This window comes from Miscanthus floridulus, unplaced genomic scaffold (assembly GCF_019320115.1).
Source record: "Miscanthus floridulus cultivar M001 unplaced genomic scaffold, ASM1932011v1 fs_516_2_3, whole genome shotgun sequence".
Taxonomy (NCBI): Eukaryota; Viridiplantae; Streptophyta; class Magnoliopsida; order Poales; family Poaceae; genus Miscanthus; species Miscanthus floridulus.
Window position 1 is genome coordinate 49,978 of NW_027096864.1, and position 19,138 is coordinate 69,115.

The 19,138-nt window shown below is 49.9% G+C and overlaps 3 protein-coding genes across 4 annotated transcripts; 2 read left to right on the forward strand and 1 right to left on the reverse strand.

The window, feature by feature from the left end:
• The first annotated feature begins 1,532 nt into the window (after window positions 1-1,532).
• LOC136532050 (uncharacterized) lies at window positions 1,533-5,941 on the forward strand. Of its 2 annotated transcripts, XM_066524678.1 has the most exons (12): window positions 1,533-1,829; window positions 2,405-2,539; window positions 2,832-3,110; window positions 3,251-3,322; window positions 3,426-3,484; window positions 3,579-3,714; window positions 3,890-3,986; window positions 4,081-4,147; window positions 4,772-4,960; window positions 5,118-5,272; window positions 5,404-5,505; window positions 5,600-5,941. In XM_066524678.1, the coding sequence occupies exons 3-12, from the start codon at window positions 2,858-2,860 to the stop codon at window positions 5,709-5,711; spliced, it is 1,242 nt and encodes a 413-aa protein (XP_066380775.1). In that variant the 5' UTR covers window positions 1,533-1,829; window positions 2,405-2,539; window positions 2,832-2,857; the 3' UTR covers window positions 5,712-5,941. The 2 variants fall into 2 exon arrangements, with proteins under 2 accessions (XP_066380775.1, XP_066380774.1); XM_066524677.1 differs by lacking the exon at window positions 2,405-2,539 and having other exon boundaries at window positions 1,534-1,829.
• A 198-nt stretch (window positions 5,942-6,139) lies between these two features.
• On the reverse strand, window positions 6,140-8,887 carry LOC136532049 (uncharacterized). Its single transcript, XM_066524676.1, has 6 exons — window positions 8,614-8,887; window positions 8,436-8,514; window positions 7,775-7,870; window positions 6,851-7,367; window positions 6,610-6,745; window positions 6,140-6,474 (listed from the first exon to the last, which is right to left on the reverse strand). Exons 1-6 carry the CDS (start codon window positions 8,881-8,883, stop codon window positions 6,286-6,288), a joined length of 1,287 nt encoding a protein of 428 aa, XP_066380773.1. The 5' UTR covers window positions 8,884-8,887; the 3' UTR covers window positions 6,140-6,285.
• A 236-nt stretch (window positions 8,888-9,123) lies between these two features.
• LOC136532053 (mitochondrial intermembrane space import and assembly protein 40 homolog) lies at window positions 9,124-17,465 on the forward strand. The gene is made up of 4 exons (XM_066524682.1): window positions 9,124-9,263; window positions 10,010-10,044; window positions 10,161-10,286; window positions 16,932-17,465. Exons 1-4 carry the CDS (start codon window positions 9,140-9,142, stop codon window positions 17,100-17,102), a joined length of 456 nt encoding a protein of 151 aa, XP_066380779.1. The 5' UTR covers window positions 9,124-9,139; the 3' UTR covers window positions 17,103-17,465.
• The last annotated feature ends 1,673 nt before the right edge of the window (window positions 17,466-19,138 follow it).

Consider the following 19,138-nt stretch of genomic DNA (forward strand, 5'->3'; position numbering starts at 1 on the left):
GCTTATCCAGAAACGGGCCGGGGCGGGGGAAGGCTGCCTGAGCACTCAAGTCAAGCGGCACCGGCGCCTTTCCCCTTTCGGCACGAAAATGACACACATGTTGATGTCAAACCGCGCGCGGACGACAATTATTATGAATTGAGCGGCAGATCGAAGGCCCATGTTCAGTCGTTCAGATTCCTAATGCTCTTTCCACATTGCAACAAAAAAGCATCTATCTATGACACACATCTTGCTTGGTCACAAACCAGTGTGTACTAAGCACAGCAGCATCTGCCCGCAGATACGCACGGGATCGCGAGCACATCAGCACCGCGTGTGTGGAGAGATTCGCTGAAACCATACCGTTTGGCCTCAAGAATCTCCGGACAGAAAACTGGCAACTAACAAGTTGTCCGAGCTTAAAAAAAATGTACTGATGGCAGCGTGCATTAGCAGCTCAGGACTGAAGGGGATAAGAGCCCACTCGCTGTTAATTACTGTAATCTGAGGCTCGATCAGTAGCTCGATCCATCAGGGCCCTTATTATGCTTTGATATTTAGTAAGACCACGAAACGCTAGCTCCAAAGGCGTAGCGATCTGGACCTAACTATACTAATACTATGATGAGGTGGGTGGCAAAACGGGTGAAGTCCCGGTCGCGAAAAAAATGAGGTGGGTGGCAGCTAGCCGCGCTTATTTAATCTGATCCGGAGGGGTTAAACAAGTGTGTGTTTATGTCATGCCGTGATCCAGCGCTGGAGTTAGTTGTGTCGTGACGTCGATCGGGTAGGCCTGCAACACGTACTAAAAAAATACATACAGTGCTCCCTAGCTATGCAGTCGTTATCTATGTTCGTTCAAATCAAACTTGAAAAACCACACAGGTTAGAGCACGTCATCATCGCTTCTCGATACCAAACAAATTAAACGCATATATATAACGAATCCCTCCCTCCGTCCCCAATGCAAAGGGGATTTTTGGAGCGAATTTAGCTGCTCCGATCCGCAATTCTCAGAGCCAACCAAGGTCGTCCAAAGAAGACGTAGAAGAAATGTCCTGTCCGCCTGCCTTACACTCCGGTCAAGACTTTCTTGCGTCCCTTTGGGGCGCGAGTTTCAACATGTACAATCAGATAGCCATACAGGTGTCTCGATACATTATTTGAGTGCAAGGACAAATAACGGCGTAACGCCTTGGTGGTTCACGTGATATGCAGGCCGGGAGGGAGATCACAGGTTTCAGCTGTGTTCAGTTGGGTGAAATTTGAGAATTTGGCTACCGTAGCATTTTTGTTTTTATTTAGTAATTAGTATTCAATCATGGACTAATTAGGCTCAAAACGTTCGTCTCGCGATTTCCAACCAAACTGTGCAATTCGTTTTTTTCGTCTACATTTAATGCTCTATATGCACGTATCGTAAGATTCGATGTGATGATTACTGTAGTGCTTTTTTGAAAAACTTTTTAAAACTAAGGCCGTCGTCTCGCACGCAGGCCGCAGGCACAAGTACGCGTAGGACGCTATAGCCGCAGCCCATGACTCGGCACGAGATCTTTTCCGCGCGGGGGTTTCCGTGCCGCTGACCAGCTGTGCGCTTCATAATTGATAGGGCCGCCAGATTGCGCTGGGTCTGGACGTTGCTGCATCGGCGCTGAGCCACTGAACTTTTTGTTCCTTTAAATAGACACAGGTTATCTCAACCCTGTAGGCCTCTTCTTCTTCTTCTCTCCCTCTCAAGGCCGCCGCCTCCGCCTCCAGCAGTCCAGCTCATCACCAGGACCAGCCGACCAGGAGGAAGAAATTGCATAGCCTTCTTCGCCCGTCTGCATCCACACACTCGAACAGTTGAGTTCCTCCTCCTCTCCCCAACCCCCGTTGCTTTATCTCCTCGCGTTCTAGCTAGAACCGTACCTGCATCTGCATCTGCATCTGCATGCGCTCGGCAGCAAGAAAAGGAGCAGCTAGCAGGCGGGCGTGACGTTTTCACCGTACGACGTCGTCGAGGCATTAGGTGGCTCGTCGTTTTCCTCCGGATTTTTCGGTTCGATTCCACCATCTTTGAAACAGCTTTTTTCAATTCAATGTCCTTGAACATTTCAATATACGGCGGTGGAGGCATCCCCAGCCGGTGATGCATTGCTCGCCTACTGCTGCTGCTAGCACTAGCACTAGCACCAGGCAATTTTCTTTAGTTTTTCCGACGGCACAACTTGCCCCCGATCCACCAAAAAATAACGCCTTTTCTGGGCGAAAAGTATGCCGCTTCGCCGTACATTACGCCAAGTTGCACTACGGTTCCCGATGTTGATTATTGGTCCCCCACTGCCAACGTTTAAAGGATAAGACCAGTTGTTGCCTCGCTCCGTTTCGCTCACCTGTTGTGTTCGTCGTGCTCTGTGTCGTGCGCGTCCGCGTGCAGACTGCAGAGACGGGGAGCAGGGATAGTGGGGTTAGTGGCGGTCTCTGCTGCTGGTGGTGGAGGCCTTCGATTCCGGGGGGCGGGCGGTGGCTTGTGGTCTCAAGAATCCCGGAAAGGGAGCGGGCGGGCGCAAAGGTGAGAGGGCTTTTATTGATTTCTTTCGGTTCTTGTTCGATTGGCGTTCTCTCTGATTGGTTGTGCTTGCCTACAAGTTACAGTCTCTCTCTCGTGCTGTCCTTTTTGCCGGAACATTTCTCTCTCGAAATCCATTGTATGCTGACAAAAAAGAAAAGAATTCCCAAACCCTCTTTTGTTCTGCCGTGAATTCTTCGTGTGCAGTGAATTTCTTTCTTCTTCTTCTTCTTCTTCTTCTTCTTCGTAGCCTTTTTATGTCTCTGATGTCGTAGTGAATTCGTCATGCTTGCAGATAACTAAGCAGGCCGCTGTACAGGCATGGGGTGCGGGGCGTCGAGCCAGAAGGACGCCGGGGCGCCCCGGAGACGGCCGGGGAGCGTCGGCGACGTGGTCGTCTTCCTGCCGGGGCTCCGGGTGCCGAGGACCGTCGACTTCGCCCAGGAGCTCGGCGGCTGCGTGGCCAGGAGCGTCGTGGACCGGCTGTCGGCTCTCAGGTCGCGAGTCGTCGAGATGGCAATGCAAGAATCGGCGGCGGCGCTCAGGCCCAGGCGGAGGACGGGGGCACGGCACGGTGTGTAGAGTAGAAAGACTAGACTACTAGGGGAGAGGGGCTGGTACAGCGCCTGGATTGGTAGTTTGGTACCTAGTTTTGTCTGCATGCTGAAGGCTTCACTGCTGACCTGGCCTGCCGGTTTGCTTCTGTCTGTGCAGGGTCCAGTACAGCCAATCTTCTACAGGCCCTTGAAGACTACTTGCCAGTTCTGCTAGGACTAGTAAAAGAAGGTGAGGAACAGCTGCAATAACGTGGTGGTTTGGTTGTTTTTGTTTTGGTTCACGATTTTTTTTGTTCTGAAATTCTGATTCGCCCAGTCTGCAAAACGTGCAGGTAGCGTCTTGAGGCACAAAGTGCAGTTCACCTGGAGTAACCAAGAGGATAATGCCGAGGTATGTATGCCCAGTCCTGAATTTCGTGAACTTGCCGCTGTTTTGTTACTCCAAACCAGCTATGTAAATTCAGCTCTCTCTTTTTCAATCTCAGGAGACGGCCATTTCAGATGCCTGGTACGAGGTGCTGTCCGTGCTGCATTTGATGGCCATGGTCTGCTTGCTGCAGGCCAACACCCTGCTTCTCCCCAGGTCATATGGCGATGGTTATGCCCCAAGAGTTTCTGAAGGTACTGCAACTGCTAGTGCTAACTGTAAATCCAAAGTGTTGTCGCCTTGGGAGACTGCTGTTCCAAGTTTCCTGCATTGAAATATGCTAATGATTTGTTGTGCATTGAAGTACTTCTGTCTATACTCTATAGCGCTCATGTGCTGATCAGGCGACATATTTCCAATGTGCTACAGAGAGTAGACGGGCCACTGTTGATGTCTTCTTGAAGGCAGCTGGGTACCTAGACTGCGCAATTCGGCATGTACTTCCGAAGATGCCGCTGGAACTAAGGTTCTGTACTCCTGAGAAACTTCCTAGCATTCCTAGGCTTCAATTCAAAATTGAAGACATACTGAAACATTCCCCTTTGACATGTAAATTACAGGAGACAACTTCCAGTAGACCTGGCTGAAGGAAATCTCAAAGCTCTAAGCCTGCAAGCCTTGGGTCAGGTACTGTCTTCTCAACTCTGCAAGTTGGATTATCTAATTTTCATAACTTCTCAAATGGTGGCATAATTTAAATCAACAGTTCATTTGATTTGATGATTTTTTTCCCTAAGAGAACACAGAAGATATTATGCTAGCATGTAACTCATAGAAAGAGAAGGGTGATAATTTTGAACAATATATATTACCTATTACTGCTGAAGCAACACAGGTAGGTTTCAATTTTGAACAGCACAATTTTGTACTACTTGTGTCGCAATTTTGCTTTGAAAAGCATAAGAAACCTACTATCAGCATTCTATCAACACTTTGTCATATCTGTTACATTAGTCCTATTACCTGTGCTTTTGTGAAGAGAGGCAGAGGAAGACCGAAGTTGACTTGGGTAGAGGCAATAAAAGGAGACTTTAAAGGATGAAATATACCCAAAGACTTAGCCTTAGATAGGAGTGCTTGGAAAACAGTTATTCACGTGCTTGAACCTTGATTGCTTTTGCTGGGTTTCAACTCTAGCCTACCCCAACTTGTTTGGGACTTAAAGGCTTTGTTGTTGTTGTTGTTGTTGTTGTACATTTGATATTAGATATTTCACTTTTGTTCTGAACATTGGTATTCTTCTTCTTGTAGGGGGTTGACATGCAGCTTGGTTTGGCTATTGATAGTCCAAAGGCTACTTTAGCAGTAAAACGGCGCTTGGCCTGTGAGATGGTCAAATATTGGCAACAAGTTCAAGAGAGCATTCCAGAGCTTCCTATCTCTGATGGATGGGGGAAAAAGCACCGGCTATTTGTAAAGTGGAAATATGTTGAAGCAAAGGTGTATAGTCTATGCTACTACTATCATTCTTTTTAAGCTGCAAATTCTTGTCTAAATCAAACAGGCTAAATTTTCTTCAGATGATACATTTCTCTAATGTGTAATCTTTGAAGCATTTCTACTGTATGAAATCTATTATTTTACATGTTTATCTCAGGCTGCAGCATACTATTTCCACGGTTTGATTCTTGACGAGGGAAATACCGAGAAATCCCATGGAATGGCAGTAGCTGCACTCCAAGCTTCAGAGGAATTTCTGAAAGAAAGCAAAAGGGTTTCGGAAGCCTTCCATGCAACTCCTCCAACATCAAGGCAAAATTTCCCCTCATACTTAACTATTCACCACATATTATTGGTGCTTAATAATCTGCTTGAGGAACATCTGTTGCTGTGAGTTGTAACAATAGTGAGGGAGACTGAATTCCATACCTGTAACTTTGCAGGAGTCCCAATCCATTCGGAACAGAAAAATATCTGTTTGACAAGATCCCAAGAGATGCTTCCAGCAAGGTCCGAATCAACCAGGACCTGTATACTCAAGAAAAGTAAGAACCTTCAGAAAAAAAGTGCTCACAACAAACATACTGGAATCGTGAACCTCATGAACTGATGTGCAAGTATTTTTGGGGAAACTTGTAGGGTCATTGGAGCTCCACCCCCGTTACCAGATTTTGCATTGGCGCTAACACCTGAAGACTATGATCTTCCTCCACTAGATCCACTTTGGAACAAAGAAGACACAGGCCATTAAGTGTATATGCGGCAGAATTGTTGCTTCTGGCAAAAAAAAATGGCTCTGGATAGAAAGGAAGGACCAAGATCTGCCATGTCAAAGTTGAACATGGTAATGAATGAAGTGTACAAAATATTTTCAAACAAAATTACATGTCAACAAAATTAAGCAAGGACTGAAGATAATCTGAAGAGCTTTGTACAGCCGATTCTTCTTCTGACAAGGGAAATGCCATGTCAAAGGGTTCATTCATCATTGTCGATCCTGATTCCTGATGCTTGCATTTTGTCAACAACGGGTTTTCAGCATTCCATTTGGAACTGGAACCAGCCTCTGATCGAAAGTGGCAGCCTTCAATTTTTTTAGTCATAAAACATTTACATAGGCACCTTAAAACATACCCTGGAACAATCAGTTTCAGCTGAGCAGTTTATATCAGATGAATAGGATATTCAAATAATCAGTGGATCAGTGTGGCCAAAAAGTTATCCCTTCCAACCATTCAATGCATGCATATACAGTCATAAAATTTTAGTTCTGAATTTCGAATGCAAAAACAGAAAAACCCCTCCATATGATCTCTCTTGATCAACTACGAGAGGTGATTCACAGCTAGATAGTACGACCCAACTAACACAAACGATGCAATTCCACTACGGGCCATTCGTAGGCCAATGCCACGGAACAAGACATTCCTATCAGCTGGGGCTATTCCTGTCTTCCTCTCTATCCACGTTCCTGGTGCTTTCCACTTAAGAAACTTCCTCTCCATTGCGATATACTGTCAAAAAGAAAGAACAGAAAAAGGTGTATCACATATAGCAACAAAAAAAATGAATTTTAAGTTTGAAGGCAAAAAATATATATATCGCAAGCAAAAGGAGGATAAACTAGTTAAAGTACAGACAGGCCAAACCTTAGGCACCACAGTACATTCTGAACGACTTTTGGCAGTATCAAATGTATGTGAAGCAGCAGCCGCTACCGCCCCTGCGAAGCCTGCAGCAACACTAGAGGCAAAAGGGGGTACAGGGCCTGCTTCTTCTAGATTCCTGAAAAGTGGCAAAAGATTAGGTTAAACTAAAATGTTACTTCATAATGTTACCACACTGTCCCTATCATTATTTCAAATCAAATTCGCTTGCATCATTCCATACCTAGGTTCAGGGCTCATATTTACTGCCTTCCAGGTGAGCAATGCTGTGTGTAGGAATTGCCAAGTAGAAAAGAACATACCACCAAATACACAGTCTCGAGCTATCCCTGATCTGAGCCCTCTCCAAAGAGCACCCCATCCTTCAAGCAATATCACTCTAGAAGGTAGGTGCACATCAGACGGTAATGGGGGTTTCCCAGAGCCAGTAAGCATCCATGGGTGCTGTTTCAGAGCACCCAACATGTCAGGATGCTTGGGAGAAAGATCAGATAAAAGGCTCACTGTGTTGTTCCACACCCTTAGATCAGGAACATAACCAGGCAACAGTTTGGAAAGCAGTGGAAATGATTCTTGAGCAACATTTGCAGGGCCCATAGCTTTTGAAGGAATCACAGAACTAACTTGGTTTCGAAGTTTGAAAAGTTCAAATGGTGTGCAGAAAACAGCCTCTACAGCACCAGCAGCTATGCCAGCCAACATAGCCTCAGAATAATAGACATAGTTGTCCTCCCTTCCATCTTCCAAGACACATACAAGAGTCAAGACAGCGGTCATTTGCCATATATTTCACCATGAGTTACACGGAGGAAAATTAAATTGGTTAACTGTCGCCAATAATACTAGAAATTGTATTCCATCCAAGAACAAACTTATGTTACCATAGGCAGATCAAATCATCAGAAGGTAAATTGAACTATCAGGAAACGAATGCCATTCAAAATGAACTGCTTTTTGTAGTAATGAAGCAAAATAAAAGACAACGTTTGCTTTCTATAAAGGCAGGGTTTTCCTCCGTAAAAAAAATAAAAGACATCGTGACACAACTTCAGAGATAAGAATTAGACATGCAATGCAAATACTGATAACAAAGTGGCATAGGGCAAGTAGTCCTAAACTATGTAATTGTGGGAAAACATGTCTTTACCTTTATAGAAGGCTGTTAAAAGTTCATAGGTCCCAAAACGTGCTCCCAACCCAGGAAGTTTACCCATTATGGACCATCCGATGCCACTGTAAAAACCTAGAAGACATACAATGATTTAGAATATGGTAATTTCATATGTGAAGTAACACATAACTAGATCCAAAGCCACTAAACATGAACTAGAAAATGTTATACAAAAATCAGGATTCATATGGCTTTCCTAATACTGCATCTTTCCCTCAAGAAAGTTTTTAATGGAACAGGCACCTAAAGAAACATGGAGAATTGTACATCTGTAGACTGTAAACTTAAGGACAACTACACCGCTGACCTAATAAACATCAGGATTCCAGAAGTATTAACAATTGCGGATTTGTAATTTCAAAACACACACACACAGCATAACTAAGTTTGCAAATTCTTTATTTAGAATTGGTAGGTTTCTCAGGTAGGCTCAACAGTCAACAATCAACAATTAAATTATCAGACAATTCTGGCCTAGCACAGCATGGCAACTAAATACCGTCAGCTCTGCCAACTCCAACAGTTCACACATCTCAGTAGCAATGCAAATCAGGGTGAATCACAAATACTCCAACCGCAATACTCAGTCCCAACACCCAATATCAAAGATATCTATCAACTGAGCAACCAACCAAACCTGCTGGGCCGGAAGCGGCCATGAGCCGGTCCACCACCTGCCGGAGCCCCATCTTCTGCTTCTGCCCCGCCGCTCCCAGCTGCAGAGGCAAGAAAACACCGCGCAGATCCCAAAATCAGACCTTGAGAAAGCAACAGTACAGCAACACAAGGGAGGAGAGGTGTGTGAGTGCGCTCGCCTGGAGGAGTGTCTTGACCGTGTCGAGGGGGTGCACGGCGACGGCAGAGGCGCTGATCGCCGCCGCACCGGCGGCCGCGTGGCCCGCGAACACGCTGTCCCCCAGCGGCTTGCCGCCTCCCACCATCTCGGCGGCCTGCAAGGCTGGAACACACCCTCTCCCCCAAAAATGGCGAAAAACGGCGAGCGAGGAATTTGGGGGAAGACGGTAAGAGAGAAGCCGCGGGGGAATCTGGGGGCCCATTAACAGAAACCTGCCCACCGCGGGCATTGGCGTCCGGCCCACAGAGTTCCGTGGCCCAGTGAAGATCCTGGCCTTCCCGCGATCGGACGGCTGGGACGCGCCGGCACTAGTCGAACTCGGGTCGAAGTTTCCTTCCGCCGATGGTCGCTGCCTCGACTAGACCAGCGCTGCAATTCCAGGTTCCAGCCAACTCCGCCGCCCTGTCGTTCTCGCCTCTCCCTACCATTACCGGAAGAGACGAGGGTGGCCGCCGCCTTCTCCCGCTCCCGCTCTGCCTCTCTCCATGGGCCAGGTCGAGAGCCAGGCCACTCCTCCGGCGGAGGACCCTTCTCCACCCGCCGTGGAGCCGTCGCCGTCGCCGCCGTCTCCTGCCCCGCCTCCATCCTCCCTTGAGGCGCTTGCTGCAGGTATGTGTACATGTGAAGCCCCGAAGTGTGGTGTGCTCCACTTTACTCCGAACTAGTTGAGCTGCAGTTGCGCTGGGTCTTCCCGTTGCTTGGCATTGGTTGAAGGGTGAACCTCTTGAGCTGGCTATATTCGGATTTGAAGATTTTGTTTGTAGCTAGTAACCATAAATAAGATTCAGATGCGAAAGTAGGCCGATGAGATCGCTCATCTGACATTGATGACGCAGAACTTGTACTGACCTCGATATCTTAGGCTCTTACCGATACGGTAGTCTGTTGCTGAAATTGCGATAATTTTTTCTGTTAATTTCGTCTCAGTGATGTTCTATGTTAAATAAGCAGGGGCATGGTCCGTACTTATGGAGAGAAAGTGAACCTTAGGTTAGTCTGGTAGTAGATCAATGTCTGTCCAGAATGACTAGCACGACCAATCGAGCACATGTGTCTTTAAAAAGCTACTGCTTATACTTTGCCCATCACCATTCACCAAGGCTCAAGAGGTTTGACAAGCCAATCGATGCTGCTTTCTAAGTAAACTTAGCAACCGTACCTAACCTAGTTCAGGGGCTAATCTATTGGCTCAAGGGTCCTAGGGTCATAGTTCAGGGGCAAAACAGTAGGTCAGCGCAAAATTTTGCTGCAATCTCAAGTTCTCCATGCAGCTTGTAACATAAGTTTCTTTATTTGGGCGCTTTCTTAGTCGTGTGTTTTGACTGTTCTAATTTTGCATTTTATAAAATGTGCAGAGGCCATGTCGTTTGATGAGGATGACACTGAGGAGGTAAAACCCTTTCCTTTTCTTCTAGATAGATGTTTATACTTCAGTCACCTATTTGCTTCACTACATCTTGGTACTCCAACTGCCACGGTCAGTCAAATAACATTTTGCTTGTACAGTCAATCGATGTGAAGGTACAGAAAGCTCTGGACTGTCCATGTGTTGCTGATTTGAAAAATGGTCCTTGTGGAGGTCAATTCGTCGATGCATTTTCCTGCTTTCTCAGGAGCACAGAAGAAGAGAAGGTTGCATTTCTTTCTTTTTCTTTTTACTTTTCTGCAAGCAATTAACTTGATTTCAACTTATATGTGCTTAATGCAAGTTATGTTACATGTTTATGTGTTGGAGTATGAGAGTATGTGGATTAGGCCCATGAGGCCCATGTATGACCAATATACATTGCTACCCTCCTTCTAGGGTTAGTCTGATGAAATCACAACTCTAGCATGGTATAGAGCTAGGCTTTCCTCCTCCCCTTTCCCACCCAGCCGCCAGGCGCCGCCGGCCGATTTCTTGCCGCCGCCATGGCTGGCCGTCCTCCCCCTCCCTCCCCAACCTACTCCCAGGCTTTCCCCTCCCTTCCCTACCCGTCCTGGGCCCAGCGCGCGGGCGCAGGCCTCCTTCCCGCGGACGCGGAAGGCCCGGCCGCCGCCGCTGTCGCTGCGGGCGCGGGCGCGGGTGCCGGCGCGGCCGCGGGGCGCGGGCGCTGGGTGGCCCCGCCGCCGCTGCGGCGCAGGCGGGGGCCCGCTGCTGCGGGTGCCGGGTGCCGCAGGCGGGCCCAGCCGATGCGGCGCGAGGGAAGCAGGCGGCCCGCGCTGCGGGAAACCAGAGGGAGCAGGCGGCCCTGACGCCGCGGCCGCGGGCACGCAGCAGCCTGGCCGATGGCACACTGACGCGAGGGCGGGGCTTGGACAGCCTGGCCGCTGCGCCGACGCATGCTGCAGGGGCTGGGCGCAGGCAGCCCCGCACCTGCCGCTTGGGGGCGAGGGGGGAGGAGAACCTGGAGCCTTTTCTTCTTCCCCGCTCCTCCTCCTCTGCCGCCCTCTGCCCCTTCTCCAGACGGCAGGGGCCAGCTCCGCTCTCGCCGCTGCTCTCGTGGCTGCAACGGGCTGGCTGCTTGCTTGACAGCCAGGCCCGGGTTGCGGGCGGCCACTGCCCTCGCTTTGGAGCGAGAGCGTGACGCGGCTGATGCCTGGCCCGCCAGATCGCTGAGGCGGAGCAGCTCCTCGTCCTCCCTACATCCTACGACACCGCGGCCACCTCCTCAGGCTCGACGGGTCACCGCGCGTCTCACACCACGGTCATCTGGCACGACCCGGCCGACCCGCACGTCGCTCAGCTCCACTACCAGGCCGGGGGTGTCCAGAACATCCGACTCCTCGTCCCGGTCCGGGCGGGGGTGGGGGGGGGCGTGGCGGCCGCCGTCGCCGCGGAGGGGGACGTGGGGGCCGCGGAAGCCACCACACACGCCCTCTTACGCCCGCTGGAGGGACCTGGTTCTCCTCACCCTCCGCCGCTACGCCCTCGACGACCACGTCCTAGTCGACGCCTCGGTCGCAGTCCAGACCTCATCGTGGCTGCGCCTGGACAGTGTCGTCCTCTCCTGGATCATCGGGACGATCTCCCTGGACCTCCACGACCTCGTCCGCAACTCTGCTGACGCTCGCCGGGCCTGGCTTGCGCTCGAGGGCCAGTTTCTGGGCAATGCCGAAGCCCGGGCCCTACGTCTCGATGCGAGCTTCCGCACCTTCGTCCAGGGTGACCTCTCCGTTGGCGACTTCTGCCGGCGCATGAAGAGCATGGCGGACTCCCTCGGCGACCTTGGCTGGCCCGTGGAGGACCGCATCCTGGTCCTCAATGTCCTCCGCGGGCTCAGTGACCGCTACGCCCACCTCCGGACGTGGATCACCCGGCAGAGGCCCTTTCCCTCCTTCCTGCAGGTCCGTGACGACCTTGTCATGGAGGAGCTCACTCAGGGCGTCCAGCCAGGGTCCACCTCCACGCCAGGGTCCTCGTCTTCCTCGACTGCCCTGGCCGCTACTCCTCCGGCGCGTTCCCTCGCTCCACCGCCGTCGTCGCTTCTTGGTTCTCCTCCTCCCGGGCCGGGCGGGGGTGGGGGGGGGGCGTGGCGGCCGCCGTCGCCGCGGAGGGGGACGTGGGGGCCGCGGAAGCCACCACACACCGGTGCAGTCGCCCTCCGGAGCCCCTACGCCCGCGACCCCACGGGGTGCACCCTGGCCCTCCTTCCACAACCCGTGGTCGGGGCGCATCTACATGTGGCCCTTCCCGGCTCCAGGCGGAGAGCCTCGCCCACCAGCAGCCTTGCTCACTGGAGCTCCTCCAGGGTTTCACTCCCCGTCTGCGTGGGCTCCACTTCCCGGCGCATCTTCGTGGGTGCCACCTCCCGACATCTTGCCCGGGCCTGTCGGTTGGAACCCGGCGGCCTTGGCCAGATCCTTCAGCACCATGGCCCTGACACCGCCTGCTGGTACCGACTGGATTGCCGATTCGGGTGCCACTTACCACACTACTCCAGACCCTGGTATACTCTCTTCTTTTCACCCTCCTTCTTCCTCTCATCCTTCGTCCATCATGGTCGCGAATGGTTCGTGTATTCCAGTTACGTCCGTGGGTGCCGCCGGCACTCATGGTTCCTTTCGTCTTCCTGACATTCTTGTTGCACCCTCTATGGTTCACAACCTTCTTTCTATTCGTCGTTTTACAGCTGACAATTCTTGTTCTGTTGAATTTGACTCTTCTGGTCTTACTGTGAAGGATTTGGCTTCCCGGCGTCCTCTTCTCCGATGTGACAGCGCGGGACCCCTTTACACCCTTCGGTTTCCGGCGTCTGCTTCCTCCTCGTCGCCGTCCACTTTGTCAGCTGCCTTCGCCGCCACTCCTTCCACCACTTGGCACCGTCGGCTTGGCCATCCTGGACGTGATGCTCTGACGCAGCTTAGTCGCAGTTCCGACATTGGTTGTACTCGGGCTCACGATGAGCACTTGTGTCATGCGTGCCAGCTGGGCCGTCATGTTCGTCTCCCCTTTTGTTCTTCTTCTTCACATGCTACGCATGTGTTTGATCTTGTACACTGCGACCTATGGACATCTCCTGTCATCAGCATTTCTGGGTATAAATACTATCTTGTGGTGGTTGACGATTTCTCGCATTATTCGTGGACTTTCCCTTTGCGTGCGAAGTCGGATACTTTCCCCACTCTTCTCCACTTTTTCGCCTGGGTGTCTACTCAGTTCGGCCTCACCATCAAGGCCGTCCAGTGTGACAATGGCCGTGAGTTCGATAACGGCACCTCCCGTGCCTTCTTCCTCTCTCACGGTGTCCAGCTGCGCATGTCTTGCCCGTATACCTCCTCCCAGAACGGCAAGGCCGAGCGCATGATTCGCACCACGAACGACACCATGCGCACCCTTCTGCTCCAGGCGTCGCTTCCTGCTCGCTTCTGGGCAGAGAGTCTGCACACCTCCACCTATCTCCTTAACCGCCTTCCTTCCGCTGCCTGCCCGGCTCCCACACCGCACCACGCTCTCTTCGGTACCCCTCCTCGGTATGACCACCTTCGTGTCTTCGGGTGTGCGTGTTACCCTAACACCACTGCCACCGCTCCCCACAAGCTGGCTCCCCGTTCCGCTCTGTGTGTCTTCCTTGGGTACTCCCCGGATCACAAGGGGTACCGGTGCTTTGACCTCACCTCCCGTCGGGTCATCATCTCTCGCCATGTGGTGTTTGATGAGTCTGTCTTTCCCTTCTCCACCACCACCACCCCATCTCCCACCCCCGATCCGGACCCCTTCTATTTGTTTCCCACTGACACGGTGGTCCAGCCACTTTTACCGCTGTCTCCTGCAGGTACTGCTTCCCCGTGCCCCTCGCCGGGCCCGTGCCCCCGCTCGCCACCCACCAGTGACGCCCCTGGCCCTGCGCCCTGCCCGGGTCCGGAGGCGTCGCCCTCCGGAGCTGCTCCTGCCCCTACGTCCGCAGCGGGTACGGAGACGCCGCCTGTCGCACCTCCTGCGCGTTTCGCCCAGCCGGTGCACGTCTACCGGCGCCGTGTGCCGGCGGCACCGCTGCCTCCGGCATCACCGGGGTCCCCTTCTCCACTGGTGACGCCTACACCACCGGTGGCCCCTTCTCCGCCGGCGACCCCTACACCGCCGCCGCCGCCTCAGGCTGCCCGTGTCGTGTCACCGGTGTACCACCCGCAACTCCTTCACCGACACCCGCGGCATGTTCACCCTATGGTGACGCGACACGCGGCTGGAACCCTGCGGCCCCGGGCTCTCGCGACGATGCCCGACGCCTCGCAGATCTCTCCTGTACCCTCTTCCGTTCGCGACGCCTTGTCGGACCCTCATTGGCGCCGCGCGATGGAAGAGGAGTATGCGGCTCTCCTCGCCAACCAGACATGGGATCTGGTGCCCCGTCCACCCGGATCCAACGTTGTCACCGGGAAGTGGATCTGGACGCACAAGCGGCGGGCTGATGGTTCCCTTGAGAGGTACAAGGCTCGCTGGGTTCTCCGGGGTTTCACTCAGCGCCCTGGAGTCGATTATGATGAGACTTTCAGCCCCGTGGTGAAGCCGGCCACTGTACGCACAGTGCTCTCACTGGCTCTCAGTCGCTCTTGGCCCGTGCATCAGCTGGACGTCAAAAATGCCTTTCTCCACGGGACTCTCACCGAGACGGTCTACTGCAGCCAGCCAGCGGGGTTTGTTGACTCTTCTCGTCCGGACATGGTCTGCCGGCTCAACAAGTCTCTCTACGGGCTCAAGCAGGCCCCCCGGGCGTGGTATTCTCGGTTTGCTGCTTTCTTGCTGACACTGGGGTTTGTGGAGGCCAAGTCAGATACGTCCCTGTTTATCTATCACCATGGAGCTGAGACTGCCTATCTGCTGCTCTACGTTGATGATATTGTCCTCACAGCCTCCAGTCCGTCCTTACTCAGCCGTGTCATCGCCTCTCTTCACCAGGAGTTTGCTATGAAGGATCTTGGTGTGCTCCACCACTTCCTCGGGGTCACTGTTGAGCCTCGCCCCACCGGCCTTCTCCTTCACCAGCGGCAGTACACTCTTGATATCCTGGAGCGTGCTGGGATGACTAACTGCAAGCCCTGCTCTACTCCAGTTGACACACAGGGCAAGCTGTCAGAGGCCGTGGGAACCGCCGTGGCAGACCCCACTGCTTACCGGAGTCTTGCAGGTGCCCTTCAGTACCTCACCTTCACCAGGCCAGACATCACCTATGCCGTACAGCAGATATGCCTTCACATGCATGATCCCCGAGAGCCTCACCTCACTGCGCTCAAGCGCCTCCTCCGCTACCTCCGCGGCACTGTCAACCACGGCTTACTCCTTCAGCGGTCTTCCTCCACCGAGCTCGTTGTCTACACTGACGCCGACTGGGCCGGGTGTCCGGACACTCGGCGCTCTACCTCAGGCTACGCTGTCTTTCTGGGCGGCAACCTGGTGTCCTGGTCGTCCAAGCGCCAACCGGTGGTCTCCCGATCCAGTGCCGAGGCGGAATACCGAGCTGTCGCTAACGGCGTGGCTGAGGCCTCCTGGCTCCGACAGCTCCTTGCCGAGCTCCACAGCCCTCTCTCCCGGAGCACGCTGGTCTACTGCGACAACGTCAGTGCGGTGTACCTCTCCACCAACCCTGTGCAGCACCAACGGACCAAGCATGTGGAGATCGACCTACACTTTGTCCGTGATCGGGTTGCTATCGGCGATGTTCGGGTCCTCCACGTCCCGACCACCTCCCAGTTTGCCGACATCTTCACCAAGGGCCTCCCGTCATCGACCTTCACCGAGTTTCGCTCCAGCCTCAACATCATTGGTGGCTAGTTGCGTCTGTGGGGGGGGATCGTGTGATCGTGTGTGCTTCTTTTCATGACCAGTCTGTAACTCCGCTGCGCCGGTAGTTCAGACTGCGGGGGGGTGTTGGAGTATGAGAGTATGTGGATTAGGCCCATGAGGCCCATGTATGACCAATATACATTGCTACCCTCCTTCTAGGGTTAGTCTGATGAAATCACAACTCTAGCATTATGCATATTAATAATTGTGGCATGATGTTATTTACCAAACTCAACTCAGGATCGTAGCATGTGTGGCCCCGTATGGCACGGCTCCAGTTCTGAGAAATTCATATTTGGATGTGGAGCTGTGGCCTGTGGATTACACCTTATTAGTTGTTTGGTTGAGCTGGTTTCTTTGCATTCTAGGTAAAAAAGAGTCTCGACTTTCTTGATTTTAGTGTAGGAAATCCAGATCCGAGGTGGAGTCTGGAGCTGTTCCAATATGAAATTTGTTGGCCATAAACTGGAAAGGTGTTGCTAGATGACCTAATCGAGCTTAAGAAATTCGAGGTATTGCTAGATGGCCATAAACTGGAAAGGTGTTGCTAGATCACCTGATCGAGCTTAAGAAAATTCTTTGTCCTACGTGGACTTCCTTATGATTCAATAGATATAAAACTAATGGTATCATTGCCAATTTAACTTAGACAAGACAGCAATGCTAATGTAAGCCATTGCAAGGTAATTCTATTGGTCAAAAGCACTTGTTGTCTTGTGGATATCTATGTACTTTTACATCACTAAATTTCATGTGTATGTTTGTTCTTCATATCTGGAAAACTTTTAAAATATTGAAGTGCTAACTTGACTGAGCTTAGTTTTTTTTTTCCTTCAAAATTTCTGGCTGTTTGCATGTTGCCACCTTGTCTCACAAAACTTTAGATCCTTCATAAAATTCAGTATCATGCACAACTTATTGTTGGACCATATACCACAATTAACTTTTTGATCCATGTCTTTTTCTTGTATAGATGAATTAACTAGCACCAAATTTTGCTGTCTGTGCCTTTCCAGGGATCAGATTGCGTGAAACCCTTCATCGCACTGCAGGACTGCATCAAAGCAAATCCAGAGGCATTCTCTAAGGAGATTCTAGAGGAAGAGGAGAATGATGAGGAGGCAGAAAAGTCCAACCTGAAAGTCAGAGCTCCATCATGGTCCAGAGAATCCAAGCCTAAGGTTTGAGATTGCTTGGTATTAACTGATACGGAGTGATATTCATCCAGTCTGCAGACGCACCTTATTCAAGTATAAGTTCGCCAGTAGTAGATTGATTCCAGAGAGCAAGGAGGCATCATAAATTGATTGGCCGAAATACCCATATTTTGTGTGGTAGAAATGCCTCACGGTATTCACTTTTTGAGAATGCACACGTCATTTCAAGTATCAATCGAGAACGGACGAACATGTAATTGGATTCCTAGATACAGCCATACAGGGCAAGTTTGATCACCGCTGTATTATTATAATAATATGAAATATACATAGGATTATCATAATCTAGATTATGAATTATAATAATTAGTGTTTGGATTCCTAGATTATTGTGGTGGATTATTCTTGGTTCAAGTGATAAATACACATAATTACCAAAAAGTAGGTTCAAGGGGGATAATAGGATTATTGTTATATAGTGTATTAGTTGTAATATAATCCACCTCACAATCTAGCCTGTTTAGATCATGACTAGTTTAATTTAGCTTATTATTATAATCACAGTGGATCTAAAGGGGTTTGTAGTATATGCAATAGTAGATTTCTGAACGAAACAATTTCCGTGATGGTAGGTCATGTGTTAAGCTTGTATTAGGGGGTGTTTGGATTCTAACTTGATTATAGTAATAATCAGATAAAGTAACTCAAATTACGGATTGGATTATAATATTCAAATCATCAAATTATTGCAATATATCCTATAATCTATCTCAAACTTGGTTTTTGGAGATTATGCATTTGTGCTTCAATGTAGGGCTTCGGCTCCTCGTAAGGAGCCCTGTCAAATGTTCTAAAAAAAGGAGCCTTGCCAAATGGGCATCTAAAAAAATAGTTCCTTGCAAGGAGCCTAGAGGAGACGGAGCAGTTTTTTTTTTTATAGAGGAGCTAGAGAGAGAAAAAACAGTGGCTTCTCCTGGCTACTCGTAAACCTAATACAAATTATTATAGCATTGCCACTGGAACCATTTTTTGCCAAATATTTTTCAATAGGGCTCTAACCTCACCAGGAAAGCTTCTCCACCAGAGCTGGATCCCTTTTAGAAGGAGCCAGAGACCTACTAAAAAGGTCATAATAGTAATCCACCTCTATAATCCAGGTATCTAATGGTCTAGATTCTTATAGTCCATACTCCAAATCATACAATCATATCCATAATTCAGATTACTATAATCCAATTGGGAATCAAACAAGCCCTAATGCAGTTGTGAACATTGTGTTTCTAGTTGCTGGCTGTTGCTGTATTTATGTGCTTTACTGCAGTATCAATGGTTTCTTCGTTAAGGAGTCGATATGCAGATTTATATAGGGCCTGATTGGAGTGGTTGATTTGTTGCATTAGCATGTATTCAGACTTGTACAACACAGTTTTATTTGTGTTTGGTTGCCCCCAGAGGCATGTAGGTTTGTATTGTACTCAAAGCAATATAACATTAGCCAGTACACTAGATTTGGTCATATTAGATAACGTAGATGCGTACTCCTCACCTTCCCACTTCATCTATGCTAGCGCATGGCGGTGATTACATTCAACATAATACAAGCATACTCCTCACCTTCCCACTTCATCTATGCTAGCGCATGGCGGTGATTACATTCAACATAATACAAGCAACCAAACAAAATCGTACAAAAGGATAAATTTTGGGTGTAAACCCCTCATTCGGTGCAATCATGAAAATCTCATTAAACCACATACTTATAAGTTTTTTTTTTAATGAGGCACATCTATAGATGTGCATTATATCAAAAGTTGAGATACAAAATTATTTTCTAAAAATTCATATGAAAATAACACATTTCATGTGTATATATACTATAAGACAAAATCATAGAAATTTTGTCCTCTAATGCATATGCACATGAATTTTATTTTTTTTCATATGAACTTTTCTAGCTAGGCAGGACAATGAGACATTTTATTTGTGTAGAACAATTAAACATCACGACATTACATATGTTTATGCTAATTTAGATTGCACTATATAAAGTCTAATGCAAACAACCA